At 46.5% G+C, this 20,000-nt stretch overlaps 2 protein-coding genes across 2 annotated transcripts in view; both read right to left on the bottom strand.

Annotated features, from left to right (window-relative positions):
• Window positions 1-35: 35 nt before the first annotated feature.
• On the bottom strand, window positions 36-8,646 carry LOC311323463 (guanine nucleotide-binding protein subunit alpha-14-like; the record flags this gene model as incomplete). The annotated part of the gene is made up of 7 exons (XM_084455692.1): window positions 36-226; window positions 1,634-1,787; window positions 2,373-2,502; window positions 3,594-3,722; window positions 5,325-5,479; window positions 5,626-5,810; window positions 8,526-8,646. The coding sequence occupies 7 exons, from the start codon at window positions 8,644-8,646 to the stop codon at window positions 36-38; spliced, it is 1,065 nt and encodes a 354-aa protein (XP_084311818.1).
• Window positions 8,647-15,363: 6,717 nt separating this feature from the next.
• Window positions 15,364-20,000, bottom strand: part of LOC311319704 (guanine nucleotide-binding protein G(q) subunit alpha-like) — a gene marked incomplete at its 5' end in the record, with an annotated part of 6,127 nt that continues 1,490 nt past the window's right edge. Inside the window, 5 exons of the mRNA XM_084451306.1 lie at window positions 15,364-15,560; window positions 15,902-16,055; window positions 16,958-17,087; window positions 18,125-18,253; window positions 18,732-18,886. Of these exons, the coding sequence (XP_084307432.1) occupies window positions 15,370-15,560; window positions 15,902-16,055; window positions 16,958-17,087; window positions 18,125-18,253; window positions 18,732-18,886 (759 nt within the window). The 3' untranslated portion in view covers window positions 15,364-15,369. The remainder of the gene's footprint in view (window positions 15,561-15,901; window positions 16,056-16,957; window positions 17,088-18,124; window positions 18,254-18,731; window positions 18,887-20,000) is intronic.

Genomic DNA, 20,000 nt, shown 5'->3' with positions numbered 1-20,000 from the left:
GCGGGAAAATAAACGGGTGTTTCTGCGGAGACGCCCTACTGCAGTCCGAAGCGGTCCAGGTTCTCTCGGAACACGGTGTCCCGGACGGCCTTGAAGACCACGCGGATGTTCTCCGTGTCCGTGGCGCACGTGAAGTGGTTGTACAGCGCCTTGTGGCGGCCCACGTGGTTTTCTACGTACATCTTCAGGATGAACTTCTTGGCCGCCTCCGCATCCCGCTGGGGACCTACAGTAGGAGAAACGCAATACAATGATAATAATAATAATAATAATTATTATTATAATAATATAATGATATTATCTATGATGTGCTACAGTGCATCAGTTTCCATATCTGGCTTACATTGGCTCCCTGTAGCAGCTGCACGTATTCAACTTTGAATGCGTTTGTCTTATGTATGTGAACACACTTCCTCTTCCCCACGTATACGCTGAAGACAGCCGTGAGGCTGAAACATTCGTCCTGCCTGTCTTGCATGTTGCTGTGAAGCAATAAAGCATCCATTTCGGGGAATTTGTGAGTGCTGGTCCCTCTACCACTTTTGCTCCCTGTAGCAGCTCACATCCAGTTTAAAACTCTGGTACTATCCTTCAGGGCTGGTACTAGCCTTGCTACCTCCAGGCCATGGTCGAACCCTACCTCCCCTCCCGACCGCTACGCTCTGCTACCTCAGGGTGGTTGGCTGCCCCGTCACTCCGAGGCTCCTGCGGTCGATCGACACGGTCACGGCTCTTCTCTGTCCTGGCCCCGCAGTGGTGGAATGAACTGCCCACTGACGTCAGGACAGCAGAGTCGCTGCCCATCTTTCACCACAGGCTCAAAACTCACCTCTTCAAGAAGAACTACAACAATCCTCCCTCCTAAGCACTTCATGCATTTATATTTTGCTGCTCTTGCACTTTGGCTTTAGAACTGGATGATGCTCTTAGTCACTTGTTTAGAAGGGAGATGCACCTGTGAGTTTTGGCAAGTAGTAGAAAACTGACTAGCTACTGTACATTAAATGGAATTATGTACTGTAAGTCACTTAGGATAAAAGCGTCTACTAAATGACTGTAATGTAATATAATATCCTATCTGGGAGCTTTTGAAAATAGAAACGCCTGTGACAGGTAGCATGCTAGCCATGGTGTCCCACCGTTAGACCAGGAGGACTTCCTGCTTTGGTCCAGGGAGGGTCGGGCTCAGACGTTTACGTTACGTTGACGCTCAGACCAGGTTTACACATCAGGCGACCAGCGTTTCAAACAAATATTAATCCTCTAAATATGCAACACATCACCCAAACACACTCAGCGCAAGGGACATGTGATAACATTGAAGTTCTGGGGCTGTTATGTAACTGTGTTATAACACACTTACAGGATACATGACCTACTACTGCTGAGCCTGTTCAACATGCCTGTGTGAACGCCAGACTGACCAGTGAACGCCAGACTGACCTGTGAACGCCAGAGTGACCAGTGAACGCCAGACTGACCTGTGAACGCCAGACTGACCTGTGAACGCCAGACTGACCAGTGAACGCCAGACTGACCTGTGAACGCCAGACTGACCAGTGAACGCCAGACTGACCTGTGAACGCCAGACTGACCTGTGAACGCCAGACTGACCTGTGAACGCCAGACTGACCTGTGAAGCTGTGGAAGTAGTCTCCCAGGTGGGAGGTGAGGATCTTCTCATTCAGGAGGTCGGTCTTGTTGAGGAAGAGGATGATGGAGGAGTCCTGGAACCAGGGGTAGGTGACGATGGTCTTGAACAGGGCCAGGCTCTCCTCCAGTCTGTTCTGCGAGGACAAAGAGCACGTTGAAACTCTCTGACCCGGACCAAACCTCTCTGACCCGGACCAAAACTCTCTGACCCGGACCAAAACTCTCTGACCCGGACCAAACCTCTCTGACCCGGACCAAAACTCTCTGACCCGGACCAAACCTCTCTGACCCGGACCAGAACTCTCTGACCCGGACCAAAACTCTCTGACCCGGACCAGAACTCTCTGACCCGGACCAAACCTCTCTGACCCGGACCAAAACTCTCTGACCCGGACCAAACCTCTCTGACCCAGACCAGAACTGTCTGACCCGGACCAAAACTGTCTAACCCGGACCAAAACTCTCTGACCCGGACCAAAACTCTCTGACCCGGACCAGAACCATTCTTTTTTCCTTTAGATTTCAACAGAAAGACCTCAGCCGAATGCTTTTTATTGAAACACTTGAGGAGAGCTTGATTTAGCTTCCCTCGCAGGCACACCTTGTTTTGTAGGGTTCTGCCAGACAAGACATACCTCAATCAAACACACCGCAAGTACCTCAGATACATGAAACAAACACCCCCCATCCCAGTCAGCCGGATGATGACCGTGTCTCACCTCTTTATCGCTCTCGACGAGAACCTGGTCGAACTCGCTGAGCGCTACCAGGAAGATGATGGAGGTCACCCTCTCAAAGCAGTGGATCCACTTCCTCCTCTCCGACCTCTGACCTCCCACGTCCACCATCCTACTCAAAACATAATAGGGTCAGGTCAGGGGTCAAGCCTGCCAAGTACCGTTTGTTTACCAAGGTACCGTATACAGTTATATACGCAGCTGAACTGTTAGTGTATGAGTTATTAATGACTTGTTAAATATTTGTTAAAAGTTGGTTAATTTTTTTTTTTTTTTAAGATATATCCCTAGTAAATAGTTAATAGATCTTTCACAGACTGTTAGTTAATGCATTATTAATAACTTGTTAAATGTTTGTTGATAGTTGGTTAATGATTTAAAACTATGCCTTATACATAGTTAATAGATCATGAAGAAGCGATTAGTAAACTGCTTACTAATGCCTTCCACCAGGACACCTATAGAAACCCAAATTAATACATGTTTTTTATTTTTTATTTAACCTTAGGAGAGACTTAACAAGAATGTTAAAGTAGATGTAAATGTTTAGAAGTGAGTAACAAATCATTATTTAAAGGTTAGTAAATCTATTTGTTAAGACCATGTCAATAGTTTATAGACCTTATTGGGACATTCATGGTAGGGATGATAAGTAGGATCTCAAAAATAGATATGAGCAGAAAAACCCACAAATAAATGCAAAAAAATGAGTCTGTGAATGATCTATTAACTATTTACAAGGGATAGTTGTACTGTAAATCATTAACCAACTATTAACAAACATTTAAGTCAATAACTCATTAACTAACAGTTTGTGAATTATCTATTAATCATTTATAAGGGATAGTTATTCGAAAGTGTTACCCTTACATTTTTGTTTTGGAAGGAATACTTGATGCTGTGATTTGGGAAAATACAATTTCTAAGAAGTCACAATGGATTTAAAGATTCTGTAAGGGGGGAGTTACTCCATATACACAATATGTAGGAGCCATAATGTTTATTTTGTTTGTGTATGTTTATATTTGGTTTATTGTTTATGAGCCTGCATAACTGCTACAGTCGCTACAATACAATAGGATGTCTCAACACAGCAGCACAAAACATACAAGAATCAAACTAGAAGCCTCAGGTAAATGCTCAGCGGCTAGCCGATTAGTCACCGACAGGTCAAAGGTCTCAGAGAGATGTCATGTCGCCCACCTGAAGATGACGCTCTTGAGGTCGAAGGGGTACTCTATGATGCCGGTGGTGGGGACGCGCACCCTCAGGATGTCCTGTTGTGTGGGGACGTAGGTCGGGGATGCAATCCTGCTCATGTCACTCAGGTAACTGAGGGACCAGCCGGACACAAACATAACAGACACTAATCAACAGGTCGGTATCGATCACATGTTCTAGTCTCAACGCCAGACCCGTGAGAGTTCAGCACACTACCTACGCTCTGCTAACTCTGTTACTGCATGCTGCACATCTCTCTCTGGGTCTGGGACACTTCATGCAACAATCTGGTGTTCAAATCCCGGCAATTCATTGGTAGCGCCGGAATCCCAGCGACACCAATCAGAAAGGACTGTTGTGAGCTGGCGTTCCCACCCATAGATATGCATCGTAGCCAATTTGACTCTTCGATACGCCCTCAGAATACCAGCTTGGGTGGCGAATTGGCACAGACTCTGTTATGAAGTCTGGAGAGAAGCTTCCTGCTCTATTACCTTCAGGGAAGGTCTGACTGCTTTGAAAGGTTTGGTTTTCTGTGTGCCTGGTTGATATATACTGCTCAGTTGGATGTGTGTATTGTATTGAATTTGTTTTTTTGTTTTGTTTTACCATCAACTTGCCCGGGAACTGCAGATGAACATGTGTGCTAAATCTGGAACATTCACCTAGAGTTTACCAATGTGAGCTGTTCCTTTTTATACTTCTAAAAACTGTCTGAAGCTAAAACTTGTTGAAGGTTGTAAGTATAACGCCTGACAGTATGACAGAGGAAAGTCTCACTGGATGAAATCTGTTGGGTTCACTATGACAGTGAGAGAGAGAGGGTACATTATAACAGTGAGAGAGAGGGTACATTATAACAGTGAGAGAGAGGGTATACTATGACAGTGTAATAGAGGGTACATTATAACAGTGAGAGAGAGGGTACATTATAACAGTGAGAGAGAGGGTACATTATAACAGTGAGAGAGAGGGTACATTATAACAGTGAGAGAGAGGGTACATTATAACAGTGAGAGAGAGGGTACATTATAACAGTGAGAGAGAGGGTATACTATGACAGTGTAATAGAGGGTACATTATGACAGTGTAATAGAGGGTACATTATGACAGTGTAATAGAGGGTACATTATGACAGTGAGAGAGAGGGTATATTATGACAGTGAGAGAGAGAGGGTACATTATGACAGTGATATAGAGGGTATACTATGACAGTGTAATAGAGGGTATATTATGACAGTGTAATAGAGGGTATACTATGACAGTGTAATAGAGGGTACACTATGACAGTGTAATAGAGGGTACACTATGACAGTGTAATAGAGGGTATACTATGACAGTGTAATAGAGGGTATACTATGACAGTGTAATAGAGGGTATACTATGACAGTGTAATAGAGGGTATATTATGACAGTGTAATAGAGGGTATATTATGACAGTGTAATAGAGGGTATATTATGACAGTGTAATAGAGGGTATATTATGAGAGTGTAATAGAGGGTATACTATGAGAGTGTAATAGAGGGTATATTATGACAGTGTAATAGAGGGTATACTATGACAGTGTAATAGAGTGTATACTATGACAGTGTAATAGAGGGTATATTATGACAGTGTAATAGAGGGTATACTATGAGAGTGTAATAGAGGGTATACTATGACGGTGTAATAGAGGGTATACTATGAGAGTGTAATAGAGAGGAGATTCTCACTATTTGGCCGAGTCAGACAGCTGGAACTCTCTCCTGCGGTCGTAGCAGCGTTGGGTTCCCGGGTCGCTCCACACCGTCCCGATGGCCTCCACCTGCCAGGGCTCCAGGGTGACCACGAAGTCTGCCTCCACCTGGCTCAGCCGCTCCGCATGCCCCTGGGACAATGAAACAAACGCACCCAAACACAATGCCCTGTCATTCTGGAGAGGTATGGAGTTGGTCCGAGTTGTTTGTTGGATCAGTAACTGGCGCGGTACGAGACCAGCTGAGGGTGACATGACAGAGCGCAACGGCTGCTTACGACATTCTGGTGGTCTATGTAGCTGATGTCCAGGGTCTTCATGGCGCCGATGAGGGCCTGGATGGCGGTGAAGATGTTCTGGTACACGACCTTGGTGAAGCCAGCCTTGTCCTTGTCACTGTAGCCCGCTCCGTGGATGATCCGCATCTGCTTGATGAAAGTGCTCTTCCCGCTCTCTCCGGTCCCTGGGGGGGGCGAGGACACGGATGAGGACCAGGGATGAGAACGAGCCAAGATGAAAAGGATGACAGAAATAGGAGGTGACAGGAAATATGACATCAATCAGCTGCCTGCTGCCGTCTTTTCAACACAAGACAAAATGACACCATCAATGTGTGTGTGTGTGTGTGTGTGTGTATAAATCTCTAGGCATAAGCATATATTTGCAAGAATTAAATGTGAAAGTGTGTGTGTGTGTGTGTGTGTGTGTGTGTGTGTGTGTGTGTGTGTGTGTGTGTGTGTGTCTGTGTGTGTGTGTGTGTGAGCTACTCTTCCAGGGGTCTATAAACAACAATATACAAACAAATAAACAGCAAAAAATGCCTATTAAGGTACAAAGAAAAACACATCATGATATAAATAAAGAAAATAAAAACAAATTCACATTGGCATTGAGTCAGAGAACCCAGATGAGCCTGTTTCGTACCGGAGGCCTGGCATTCTTTCTGTTCTTAACCATTACTGTGACCTTTAACCCCAGAAACACTCTCACACTCTAACCATTACTGTGACCTTTAACCCCAGAAACACTCTCAACCTCTAACCATTACTGTGACCTTTAACCCCAGAAACACTCTCAATCTCTAACCATTACTGTGACCTTTAACCCCAGAAACACTCTCAATCTCTAACCATTACTGTGACCTTTAACCCCAGAAACACTCTCAATCTCTAACCATTACTGTGACCTTTAACCCCAGAAACACTCTCACACTCTAACCATTACTGTGACCTTTAACCCCAGAAACACTCTCACACTCTAACCATTACTGTGACCTTTAACCCCAGAAACACTCTCAACCTCTAACCATTACTGTGACCTTTAACCCCAGAAACACTCTCACACTCTAACCATTACTGTGACCTTTAACCCCAGAAACACTCTCAATCTCTAACCATTACTGTGACCTTTAACCCCAGAAACACTCTCAATCTCTAACCATTACTGTGACCTTTAACCCCAGAAACACTCTCACACTCTAACCATTACTGTGACCTTTAACCCCAGAAACACTCTCAACCTCTAACCATTACTGTGACCTTTAACCCCAGAAACACTCTCACACTCTAACCATTACTGTGACCTTTAACCCCAGAAACACTCTCACACTCTAACCATTACTGTGACCTTTAACCCCAGAAACACTCTCACACTCTAACCATTACTGTGACCTTTAACCCCAGAAACACTCTCACACTCTAACCATTACTGTGACCTTTAACCCCAGAAACACTCTCACACTCTAACCATTACTGTGACCTTTAACCCCAGAAACACTCAATCTCTAACCATTACTGTGACCTTTAACCCCAGAAACACTCTCACACTCTAACCATTACTGTGACCTTTAACCCCAGAAACACTCTCACACTCTAACCATTACTGTGACCTTTAACCCCAGAAACACTCTTACACTCTAACCATTACTGTGACCTTTAACCCCAGAAACACTCTCAACCTCTAACCATTACTGTGACCTTTAACCCCAGAAACACTCTCAATCTCTAACCATTACTGTGACCTTTAACCCCAGAAACACTCTCAATCTCTAACCATTACTGTGACCTTTAACCCCAGAAACACTCTCAAACTCTAACCATTACTGTGACCTTTAACCCCAGAAACACTCAAACTCTAAGCCTGCTAACTGAAGAACTACAGGTGAAGTTTAAGGAAGGTTGACCTTTCTACAATGCCCTGCTGTCTAGCGTCTAGCCCACCAACAATTCATCCTTTTCACCAGGTGTGTGTGTGTGTGTGTGTGTGTGTGTGTGTGTGTGTGTGTGTGTGTGTGTGTGTGTGTGTGTGTGTGTGTGTGTGTGTAATTAGGTTATATCCAGTCTTGTACTAATACACTACTGTATATAGCACTAGTCATGTGAAGAAAAAAGTGGTTTGACTTTCTTTGAAACAAGACAGATTTAGTTATGTTAGAGAATCCCAAATCAATTGCCTAAAATATTGACAATAGACCCATTCATGAATTCCCTGAGTGGTAACAGGTCAATAATCTGGAAGAAACTGTCGCAGCTTGATTTTCAACTGGCTCAACCGGTTTGTTTGTGTCAGATTCTGTATGGCCAGAATAGAGGGAAGTGAATAGACCAACTATTCTCCTCCCTTCAGAAAACAGTTTGATCAGGATAAGAAACACGGAAACGTCTGCAGAAAGATTCACCTGTCATGTTAACTAATGGGTTACACTTGTAGACAGGTGTAGTTACACGATTTTCTTTGTGAGGCAAGTTAAAATATAAACTATAGTCTATTTAAAGGTAAACTTGTTAATCTAGAGATTATTTACACAACTCATAGACATATAGTGGAAATCAAACTGGGGCATGCGCTGGGACTACAGGTGCCAAAGTCCAAATAACACATTTAAATGACAGTGTTTCCATTCTACTATAATGCGTTTTTAAGTAGTCTAATATAATAACTATTAATAACTGACTTGAAACTAATTGGACCCCTTCCTCGAGAAGCAGCTAGAACTTCCTCACTTGAATCTCAATAATGAGTAATTCTCCAAAGGTTTGATCTAAGACCATCTATCTGAAAGTGTTTAAGAGTTATTGTCGGATAATAAGCCAGGCTATTTCCCTCCGAACTTGTTTTCATGACGGTCTCAGAAGTTTTGCGCTTTTCTCTGGATCCTCCGTGTGTGATAGGAGCTCACCGAGCAGCAGCAGCTTCAGCTCCCGGTGGGACTGCATCTTGTCCCGGCGAAGCTGCCTCTCGATCTCCATATGGATCCTCCGTCTCTCGCTCTCATCCGCAGACAGACAGCAGTCTCCCATGTTCCCCCTGCAATGCTCCGATCAATATCCCTCCTCAAACACAATCAATATCCTCAAACACAATCAATATCCTCAAACACAGCGAACACCAAACACAATCAATATCCTCAAACACAAGCGAGGCGCGGTCTGCAGGCGCAGCTGAAGGGAAATGATTATCCTTCCGACAGTTCCTGTAAAAACCCCGTCCCGAAACAGGTGAGTCGACAAGTCATGCTTCCAACTAGGAATCTGCATTCCATCTCACATTCCTCCCGAGCAGGTGTGGGCTACCAGCAGCCTCGCTACACACTACCATCACCTGGAGTTGTACCACCACTAAATCTCTACAGTACCTAGATTGGCCTACATTGTGAGTGAGTCACCCGCACCTCTTATCCAGGTACGCACTGTGCTGGCCCTGGGGACTATTAAGTCATTTATCAAACGCCCTGCCATCATGTGCCAATATACACACTCAGTTTCTCACACAAAAGCCATGCTTGGCACTACTGGAATGCAGTTGACTGGATTAGTATCTGGCTTCATGGCACACCTCAAATAAAGCTTTGATTGATTGATTGACCTCTCATATGTATAATCATTTAGGGTTGCGTGCCTCTGCTGCGTTGGAATTGGTGGCTTTCATTTACAATAGTCACTGGGCTTTTATAGTTCAAAAACACATCATCAATAGATTCAACACATGGATGAATCCACAGCTCAGCAGCATCCGGTGGGATTAAATGTGGGTTGAAATTCCCTCCCTAGCAGAGAGAATGTTCCAGAAGTGGCACAGCTGACTCACACCCAAGGTCAGCTGGAGCGCCGTAGCCTAGGGAGACGGATCTGGGTGGGCGTCTTCCTGGAACGGCCTTGAGGATCAGCTCAACCTGGACTGGCTGGTTCCTCTGGCCCATTTCAGGTGGATAGGGTCCGAGGTTCCAGAAGAATATATCTGTTTATATCCTCCCATGGCCAGGGTATACTTACAGTACTTTTGCTGTACTCTTTTCTTAGTGGTATTTGTTCTATTTCATAGCTGTGTTTATTTCATGTTATTGTTTCCTGTATGTATTCACAGCGTGGGCACTGCTGGTACATAATACTCTTATACAGCTCCCTCGTATAAAAAAGGATCAAAGAAAGATAAGCCAATCAAACTCCATCTCTCTCTGATCAAGGAACCTGTTATCTTATATCCTTATTGGTCTCTTGTGTACCGAGCCGGACATTCAGACCGAACTGGGATTTACTTTCAACGCTAGTTAAATATCTATTAACTCAGCACTAGACACACACTAGCCTGGACTAGATACACACTAGCCTGGACTAGATACACACTAGCCTGGGCTAGATACACACTAGCCTGGACTAGATACACACTAGCCTGGACTAGATACACACTAGCCTGGACTAGATACACACTAGCCTGGATTAGATACACACTAGCCTGGACTAAACACACACTAGCCTGGACTAAACACACACTAGCCTGGGTTAGACACACACTAGCCTGGACTAGATACACACTAGCCTGGACTAGATACACACTAGCCTGGACTAAACACACACTAGCCTGGACTAGATACACACTAGCCTGGACTAGATACACACTAGCCTGGATTAGATACACACTAGCCTGGCCTAGATACACACTAGCCTGGACTAGATACACACTAGCCTGGACTAGATACACACTAGCCTGAACTAGACACACACTAGCCTGGGCTAGACACACACTAGCCTGAGCTAGATACACACTAGCCTGGGCTAGATACACACTAGCCTGGGCTAGATATACACTAGCCTGGGCTAGATACACACTAGCCTGGACTAGACACACACTAGCCTGGACTAGACACACACTAGCCTGGACTAGACACACACTAGCCTGGACTAGATACACACTAGCCTGGGCTAGATACACACTAGCCTGGACTAGACACACACTAGCCTGGACTAGATACACACTAGCCTGGACTAGACACACACTAGCCTGGGTTAGACACACACTAGCCTGGACTAGACACACACTAGCCTGGGCTAGATACACACTAGCCTGGGATAGATACACACTAGCCTGGACTAGATACACACTAGCCTGGATTAGATACACACCAGCCTGGACTAGATACACACTAGCCTGAACTAGATACACACTAGCCTGGTCTAGATACACACTAGCCTGACTAGATACACACTAGCCTGGACTAGATACACACTAGCCTGAACTAGATACACACTAGCCTGGACTAGATACACACTAGCCTGGACTAGACACACACTAGCCTGGAATAGATACACACTAGCCTGGACTAGATACACACTAGCCTGGACTAGATACACACTAGCCTGGGATAGATACACACTAGCCTGGATTAGATACACACTAGCCTGGACTAGATACACACTAGCCTGGGATAGATACACACTAGCCTGGACTAGATACACACTAGCCTGGATTAGATACACACTAGCCTGACTAGACACACACTAGCCTGGACTAGATACACACTAGCCTGGACTAGATACACACTAGCCTGGACTAGATACACACTAGCCTGGATTAGATACACACTAGCCTGGACTAGACACACACTAGCCTGGACTAGATACACACTAGCCTGGACTAGATACACACTAGCCTGGACTAGATACACACTAGCCTGGGCTAGATACACACTAGCCTGGACTAAATACACACTAGCCTGGACTAGATACACACTAGCCTGGACTAGATACACACTAGCCTGACTAGCACACACTAGCCTGACTAGACACACACTAGCCTGGACTAGACACACACTAGCCTGGACTAGACACACACTAGCCTGGGCTAGATACACACTAGCCTGGGCTAGATACACACTAGCCTGGACTAGATACGCACTAGCCTGGTCTAGATACACACTAGCCTGAACTAGATACACACTAGCCTGGACTAGACACACACTAGCCTGGACTAGACGCACACTAGCCTGGTCTAGATACACACTAGCCTGAACTAGATACACACTAGCCTGGACTAGACACACACTAGCCTGGACTAGATACACACTAGCCTGACTAGACACACACTAGCCTGGACTAGACACACACTAGCCTGGTCTAGATGCTATGTGTGCAGTAGCAGCAGTATGCAGGTGGCGCTGTGTGCTGTAACGGTAATGAGACCGTCTGTGTCTGCTCTGTAAATATGCCATGAGTCTGCATCTTCATCTTCATCATCATCATCATCACAGCCTGCCTCTGCTGTCTGTGACCAGATGGATCAGATCACAGAGGGGAACTCAGCGCCTTGATTCCCCCAGATGAGCTCAGATAGGAGTGAGTCATTCAAAAACCCACAGGAAACAATACAGCCTAACAGCCTCGAACAGCTTGATAATAATCTATATTCACATATGAACAGTGAGGAAGAGGGCCTCCCCCCCCCCCATGCTGTTGCCCCCCCCCCCCCCCCCATGCTGTTGCCCCCCCCCCATGCTGTTGCCCCCCCCCCCCATGCTGTTGAAACACACAGAGTTGCTTGGGAATTATTTATTTCATCACAGTTACAAAACAAGGTCCAGACCAGAGAAATTCTTCTGACCAACAAGTGAAATATAGCCTTTTATTTTCGTACGTAGAATTACTTGAAAAGTTGGTATTGTGGAGATAGAAATATTTTCTGTAAGTGCAGTGAACATTCTGATTAGTTTCTATTCATATAAAATGCAAGCATTCATTTGTACCCTCAAAAAGTACATAAATATGATTATTTAAAAAAAAAATTAGAGTAGGCTACAACATCTGAATACCTGTGTTCAGAACAGTGTCGGTGGCTGAATAACACAAGCCCAGGACCTGGGGTCAATAGGTCAAATTCTTGAAAATTCCTTTGAGGTGCGTCTTGATTAATCTTAGAGTTACTTGTGAGATTGACCGATGGGTGTCCCCATGCTTGTGAGATTGACCGATGGGTGTCCCCATGCTTGTGAGATTGACCGATGGGTCTCCCCCATGCTGGGGCAGTGAAATCAAGGACATCCCATGAATGTCATACTTGCTCCAGGACTGGGCATCGAGCTCTGGCTCTCAGCAGGTAAATCAATAACACTTTCCAGGACGGTGACATTATAAAGAGCATTTTAGGGTAATTACTGTACCATTACATATTTACAAAGTGCAAGGAGGTATATCAAAGGGGGACTATTATCAGCCCTTTTCACAAAATGAATGTCAGTACCAGAGAATGACTCCTAATGCTAAATTGTCCCTGAACAGTACCCTTAGTTTGCCAAAACAGCTCAGTACCCAGAGAAACAAAGACCGCTCAGAATGGAGATGGTCTTGGTGGATAACAAGAATGTTCTGAAGATGGAGGCGCCTTAAAATGACCAAGACTATGAGTATGCAGCTCTCTCTTGGGATGAACGTGTGCTAGAACACTGCTAGACAGTTAGTGTCACTGCTAAGTAGGGTTGAAAAATTACATGAATATTTACAAACTTCTCAAAATTACCAATGGGAATTTATGGGAATTAAAGGGAATAAACTGGAAATCTATGGGAATTAATAGAAATAAATTCTGTTTTCCAGTTTATTAATTCCCATAAATTCCTGTTAATTCCCCTGGGAGGTTTGAGAATATTCCCAGAATTCTGCAGCGTTCCTGGTACGTGTCGGGTGCTACAAATGAATAGTGTCTACAGTCAAACATGGTACAGGGGGTGGTTGGGTGGGACATGTCAATACTGGAACATACTGTAAATCTAGGTTGAAGGCTGTTGACCTGTGTTGTGTTGTGTTGTAAATACAATGAATTTGGCAACATAAAATCCACACACATATACTACACAAGACCAAAAAAAAAAAAAAAAGTGTATTTCGTGCAAATAATACCTGCTTGGAAGTAGGCCTGTTATAAGTGTTCTATGTGATGCATATGACTGTTCTTTTCCTTTGACTCCTAGAACTAACCATTTAAATTACAAAAAAAAAATTTGTTTTTAATTAGACTTTCTTTCAATATACAAAAATAGACTATGAATGAGTGATGTGCTGCAGAACAGGCCTCTAAATCTCCTCTCCAAGGTTCCTGGTGGTTCTAATACCTGACGGAACATAACACTCTCAGCGCCTCCTGTAACCTGCCCTCACAAAGGCACAACAACAACAACAACAACAACGATCATGACTTGTGAATAAAGTCAAGGATTTGAAATAATACATACATGGGACAAGCATTTGAAATCCACTGGAATTGTCAGTCGTTTAGAATCAGAAGCTGCAGGATGTGTCTGGCGTGATGACAGCTGTCAGTGAAGCGTAGTGAAATGTAGACTGGAGGAGAGTCTGTAGACTGGAGAAGAGTCTGTAGAAGAGTGTAGACTGGAGAAGAGTCTGGAGAAGAGTCTGTAGACTGGAGAAGAGTCTGTAGAAGAGTCTGTAGACTGGAGAAGAGTCTGTAGACTGGAGAAGAGACTGGAGAAGAGTCTGTAGACTGGAGAAGAGTCTGTAGACTGGAGAAGAGTCTGTAGAAGAGTCTGTAGACTGGAGAAGAGACTGGAGAAGAGTCTGTAGACTGGAGAAGAGTCTGTAGACTGGAGGAGAGTCTGTAGACTGGAGAAGAGTCTGTAGACTGGAGAAGAGTCTGTAGACTGGAGAAGAGTCTGTAGACTGGAGGAGAGACTGGAGAAGAGTCTGTAGACTGGAGAAGAGTCTGTAGAAGAGTCTGTAGACTGGAGAAGAGTCTGTAGACTGGAGAAGAGACTGGAGAAGAGTCTGTAGACTGGAGAAGAGTCTGTAGACTGGAGAAGAGTCTGTAGAAGAGTCTGTAGACTGGAGAAGAGACTGGAGAAGAGTCTGTAGACTGGAGAAGAGTCTGTAGACTGGAGAAGAGTCTGTAGACTGGAGGAGAGACTGGAGAAGAGTCTGTAGACTGGAGAAGAGTCTGTAGACTGGAGAAGAGTCTGTAGACTGGAGGAGAGACTGGAGAAGAGTCTGTAGACTGGAGAAGAGTCTGTAGACTGGAGAAGAGTCTGTAGACTGGACGAGAGTCTGTAGACTGGAGGAGAGACTGGAGAAGAGTCTGTAGACTGGAGGAGAGTCTGTAGACTGGAGAAGAGTCTGTAGACTGGAGAAGAGTCTGTAGACTGGAGGAGAGACTGGAGAAGAGTCTGTAGACTGGAGAAGAGTCTGTAGACTGGAGAAGAGTCTGTAGACTGGAGGAGAGACTGGAGAAGAGTCTGTAGACTGGAGGAGAGACTGGAGAAGAGACTGTAGACTGGAGAAGAGTCTGTAGACTGGAGAAGAGACTGGAGAAGAGTCTATAGACTGGAGGAGAGTCTGTAGACTGTCCCGGTCTCTCTGCTGTTGAATAATGACGGCGTTAGAGAGGGATACCACACCCCAGCAGCCAATAGAGATCCTTCAACCAAGCGGGACGAGGTCTTTAAACCAGGCCATAAAACCAGTCAGTCAAGGTCCTGGAGCCAGGCTGTAGCTGATCATCTCTATAGCGTGCTGAACCAGGCTGGACTCCTTTAGGTTGAGCTGCAGGATGTAGTCTAGACCAGGATGTAGTCTAGACCAGGTTGTACTCCTTCAGGTTGAGCTGCAGGATGTAGTCTACACCAGGATGTAGTCTACACCAGGATGTAGTCTAGACCAGGATGTAGTCTAGACCAGGTTGTACTCCTTCAGGTTGAGCTGCAGGGTGTAGTCTAGACCAGGATGTAGTCTAGACCAGGATGTAGTCTAGACCAGGTTGTACTCCTTCAGGTTGAGCTGCAGGATGTAGTCCTTGACGGCGGCGAAGACGAAGCGGATGTTCTCCGTGTCGGTGGCGCAGGTGAAGTGTGAGTAGATGATCTTATCGCTGTCGGGGTTCAGGTCGACGAACATCTTCAGGATGAAGTCTTTCCCTGCCGTGACGTCTCTCTGGGGGCCTGGCAGAGGGCAGAAAGAGAGACACATTCTCATCACCAACACTCGGCCCTTTCAGGGGGAATAACAACATGTTATCACAATAAGGACTGATAACAGCACACCCAACCCTGTAGACGTGAAGATAGTCATTCATTACAGGAGTGCGAGAGTATCTATCTTTACTGCACACTATGTCGAAACAGTGGTGTGGGTGTGTCTACCTGTATCGTGGCCAATTGATCGGACACACTGATAAATTGTGCGTTAATGATTAATGATTGAAATGAGGCAGACCGCTGCAATCCCAGAAGTCATAGTGCTTCGATGACCATGTTCTCAGTAGAAAACAGAGTTCTCTCACCGTCGTACTCCGGGAAATAGTCCACTAGATGAGAGAACATTATCTTCTCCTCCAGAAGATCAATCTTATTCAGGAACAGGATGACAGAGGACTCTTTAAACCACTGGTAGGTTATAATCGTCCTGAACAACGCTTTGCTCTCCTCCATTCGATTCTGCAGCGGGGAGAAGAAAAAACAAAGACAATTCAATGTTCACAAGAGGTTTTAATTGGCCTCTGATTACATCAAGTGTAAGCAATACGAGTAAAGCATGTAAAACATTGTGTGCAGTGATTGCAAATACACACGTCTCAGCTAAAATAAACAACGGTCATTCCCAAGTACTGATTCCAGTGACTGAAGGGCTCCCCCTGCTGGTGAGCCCGGGGTACTGACGCCAAAGCAGGTCAAGGTCCACCAGCCCTTCTGGTGAATGAGTCTGAACTGAGATCAGCTGGGAGGGAGGCCAGGCGTGGGTTTCCATGGAGAACTGGGTCATCTGTACATAACAGGTTGAGGCTTATTCATCGGAGGCCGGCGGAACAATGTCTCGCTGTGTCGCTCCGAATGAACGACTCATGGTGATTATCTCTCACTGGAGAGAGATATTCCTCCCCTGTTTACTGTACAACAGACTTGCCTCAAATACTATGTGCAAATACTAGAACTTGGGTTTAGATAACCATAACAATGAAATCAATGCACCAGTCCCAAGAGTGCATGAAAGCTATGAAGTAAGATCAAATGTAAATCAGATTGTTTTTCGACCTAGCCTGGTTGTTTTTCGACCTAGCCTGGTTGTTTTTCGACCTAGCCTGGTTTCACTTCAGTATTCGGTCTGAACTGGTTCCCATTGCAACCGTTTTCTGAAATGGGCGTCGCCAAAGCGCTCCTCAGCGATTAGTTCATCCCCTAACCAATCAATCAATCAATCACATCGTGTAGTTTAATTCAAAGGACGCCGATTGGCCTGATTGGAAATCCAACCCGAGAAATCACTCTGGAACACAGCCTTTCCCAGGACCCTGAACCGCACTTGGATCATTCAGATTCCGGGGCTGGTGACCTGGTCTCACCTCGTTGTCAGACTCCACCAGCACCTGGTCGTACTCGCTCAGCGCCACCAGGAACATGATGGAGGTCACCCTCTCAAAGCAGTGGATCCACTTCCTCCTCTCTGACCTTTGACCTCCCACATCCACCATCCTGAAACCACAAGGGGATGTTACGGTCACTGACTAACATATATGGAATCATATTGAGAATATATAGAATATGGGGACAGTATATGCACTCTGTGTCAACGATCAGAGCTTTTATTAGACTATGTACTCACTACACAGCTCAAGTGAAAGGCAGTGAGCAATGTCAATATTTGCACAGACGGGTTCATGTGATAATAGCCCTGCTTATCAGACTCATACGCTCTGTTTACAGACAGACAGACAGACAGACAGACAGACAGGAAGCAGACTCAGACAGACAGACAGACAGACAGACAGACAGACGGACAGACGGACGGACAGACAGACAGACAGACAGACAGACAGACAGACAGACAGACAGACAGACAGACAGGAAGCAGACTCAGACAGACAGACAGACAGACAGACAGACAGACAGACAGACAGACAGACAGACAGAGACAGACAGACAGACAGACAGACAGACAGACAGACAGACAGCAGACTCAGACAGACAGACAGACAGACAGACAGACAGACGGACGGAGCTTCATCTAAATTGAAGAGTAGCCTGGCATCGACTTCCTGATCACGTGAGCTCACGTTCCGTCTCTCCACAGACGCGCCTGGGGTCACGCTCCCATCCCAGAGTTCCACCGGGGCGGATATTTGCCGCGCACACGTCACAACCGTTCTAATAGGGGGGCGGGTTTGATACGACGACTGTACCCGTTTTAGACGACGACACGACGACTATCCCGCGTTCCGTTGCTCTGATTGGTTGTGGGTCTGTCCAATCGCGTCCGGAGGCGTTTCGGGCCTGCGACCGTTGATAACGACCAAAATTGAAAACAAACCCGGCGTCTCCAGACCGGTCACATTTTTGCGAAGGCGGTCTGGCGACGCCGGGGTGACTGAACAGACCGTTTCCACGGGGAATCCAACCACACACGTTTTTTTTAAAAGTCCAGGACCAGGATTAAAAGACGAGGTTCGAGTTGCGGCGGCCATTTGATTTCATACGAGAGGAAGCGGGCGTGTCCCTGGGCGGAGCCTCACCTGAAGACCACGCTCTGCAGGTCGAAGGGGTACTCGATGATGCCCGTGGTGGGCACGCGCACCCTCAGGATGTCCTGCTGGGTGGGCACGTAGGACGGGTCGGAGATGCGCGCCAGCCCGGTCAGATAGCTGGGGGGGACAGGGGAACCATGATGGGAGGGTCCGGTTCAAAAAGCTCTGGTCAGTAAGGCAGTCAAGGGCATTCAAGAGATACACACTGCTCATTTGAATCAATCTGTCGGTATCGCTCGTTCTAACTGCCATCGGGTACGACGGAAACATATTTGGCAGAGGCGAGAGGATGTGTACTCAGTATTGGTCTCTGTGTAGGCTCACTATCTGGCAGGGTCAAACATGGCGTTTCATTTCAAACCTTTATTTATACTCGAGAAGCACTGAGGTTTCCCTCATTTACAGTGATGATGAGTTTACACAGAGACACAAATCAACAAAACAAATGCAATGTACAATAATTAATAATTAAAAGCAGTCACAGGTTGAAGTACATAGGCCTAGAGCCATGCTATTGGTGTTTGCCCAGTGTATATATGCCCCCTATTTGGCAGTGAGCTGGTATGGTCCGTTTCTGGTGTCTGTGTGTACTCACTATTTGGCAGAGTCTGAGAGCTGGTATTCCCTCTTCCGATCATAGCATTCCTGGATGCCTGGGTCACTCCACAGACTGGTGATGGCTTCCACGTAGGGGCTCGTAAACACAGTGACCTTCTCCACGTCCACCTCCATCACAGTCCTGGCATGAGCCTGGGAGAGGAGAGGAGGAGAAGAGAGGAGAGGAAGAGAGGAGAGGAGGGGAGGGGAAGAGAGGGGAGGGGAAGAGAGGAGAGGAGGGGAGGAGAAGAGAGGAGAGGAGGGGAGGGGAAGAGAGGAGAGGAGGAGAAGAGAGGAGAAGAGAGGAGGGGAGGAGAAGAGGGGAAGAGAGGAGTACAATGAGAGGAGAGAGGAGGGGAGGAGGAGATGGGAGGAAAGGAGTGATGAGAGGAGGAGAAGACAGGAGGGAGGAGACATCCTTGAGTGAGAGTGCTTTTTGTGTCCTCCAGTAATCACAGCGTTCAGACTATGACAGGGGTCAAAGGGCAGCGAGGGGTGGGGCTGGGGTCGGAGGTGAAGAGGTGTCGGCAGCACGTTGGAGCGAGGCGGGGGATTTGGATGATTAATGCGCCGGTTTTACGGGATAGACGGATGATGATTAACCTCTCTAAGTGATTGACTCTCTATCTCTCTCTCTCTCAACCTCACACAAACACAACAAACTACATCTCTCGCCCTCACCTTCTACCTCTCTCTCTTTCTTTCTCTCTCTCTTTCTTTCCTATTCCTCTCCCTCTGTCCCCGTCGCTGCGCCTCTCTCTGGCGTCCGTCGTGGGAGCTGCCCTGCTTCACTCACCCACAGCGGAACCATGTGTGTTTTTCCCCAGACCTGCCTGTCCGCCCTGCTCAGTAACCTCATGACATCACCAGTCAACAGCCGGACCTAAAGTAAACAAAGATGGCCGATATCCCGGTGATATCAGCCAACACCCCTGCCCCCCCCCCCTCCCCGGGCTCCAGGTCACAGACGCAGGCAGCGCCTGAGACCCCCCCAGGCTGAGACCCCCCCAGGCTGATACCCCCCAGGCTGATACCCCCCCAGGCTGATACCCCCCCAGACTGATACCCCCCCAGGCTGATACCCCCCCAGGCTGATACCCCCCAGGCTGATACCCCCCAGGCTGATACCCCCCAGGCTGATCCCCCCCAGACTGATCCCCCCCAGGCTGAGACCCCCCCAGGCTGAGACCCCATTGCTGTCATTTCAACTGCTGGAATGCTTAATTTCTGTCTGGGGGATCAATAAAGTATCTGTCTGTCTGTCTGT

Source organism: Borostomias antarcticus (assembly GCF_949987555.1).
Source record: "Borostomias antarcticus genome assembly, chromosome: 2".
NCBI classification, from domain to species: Eukaryota; Metazoa; Chordata; class Actinopteri; order Stomiiformes; family Stomiidae; genus Borostomias; species Borostomias antarcticus.
Note: the sequence above shows the minus strand (reverse complement) of the source record. Positions and strands in the feature narration are given on the sequence as shown.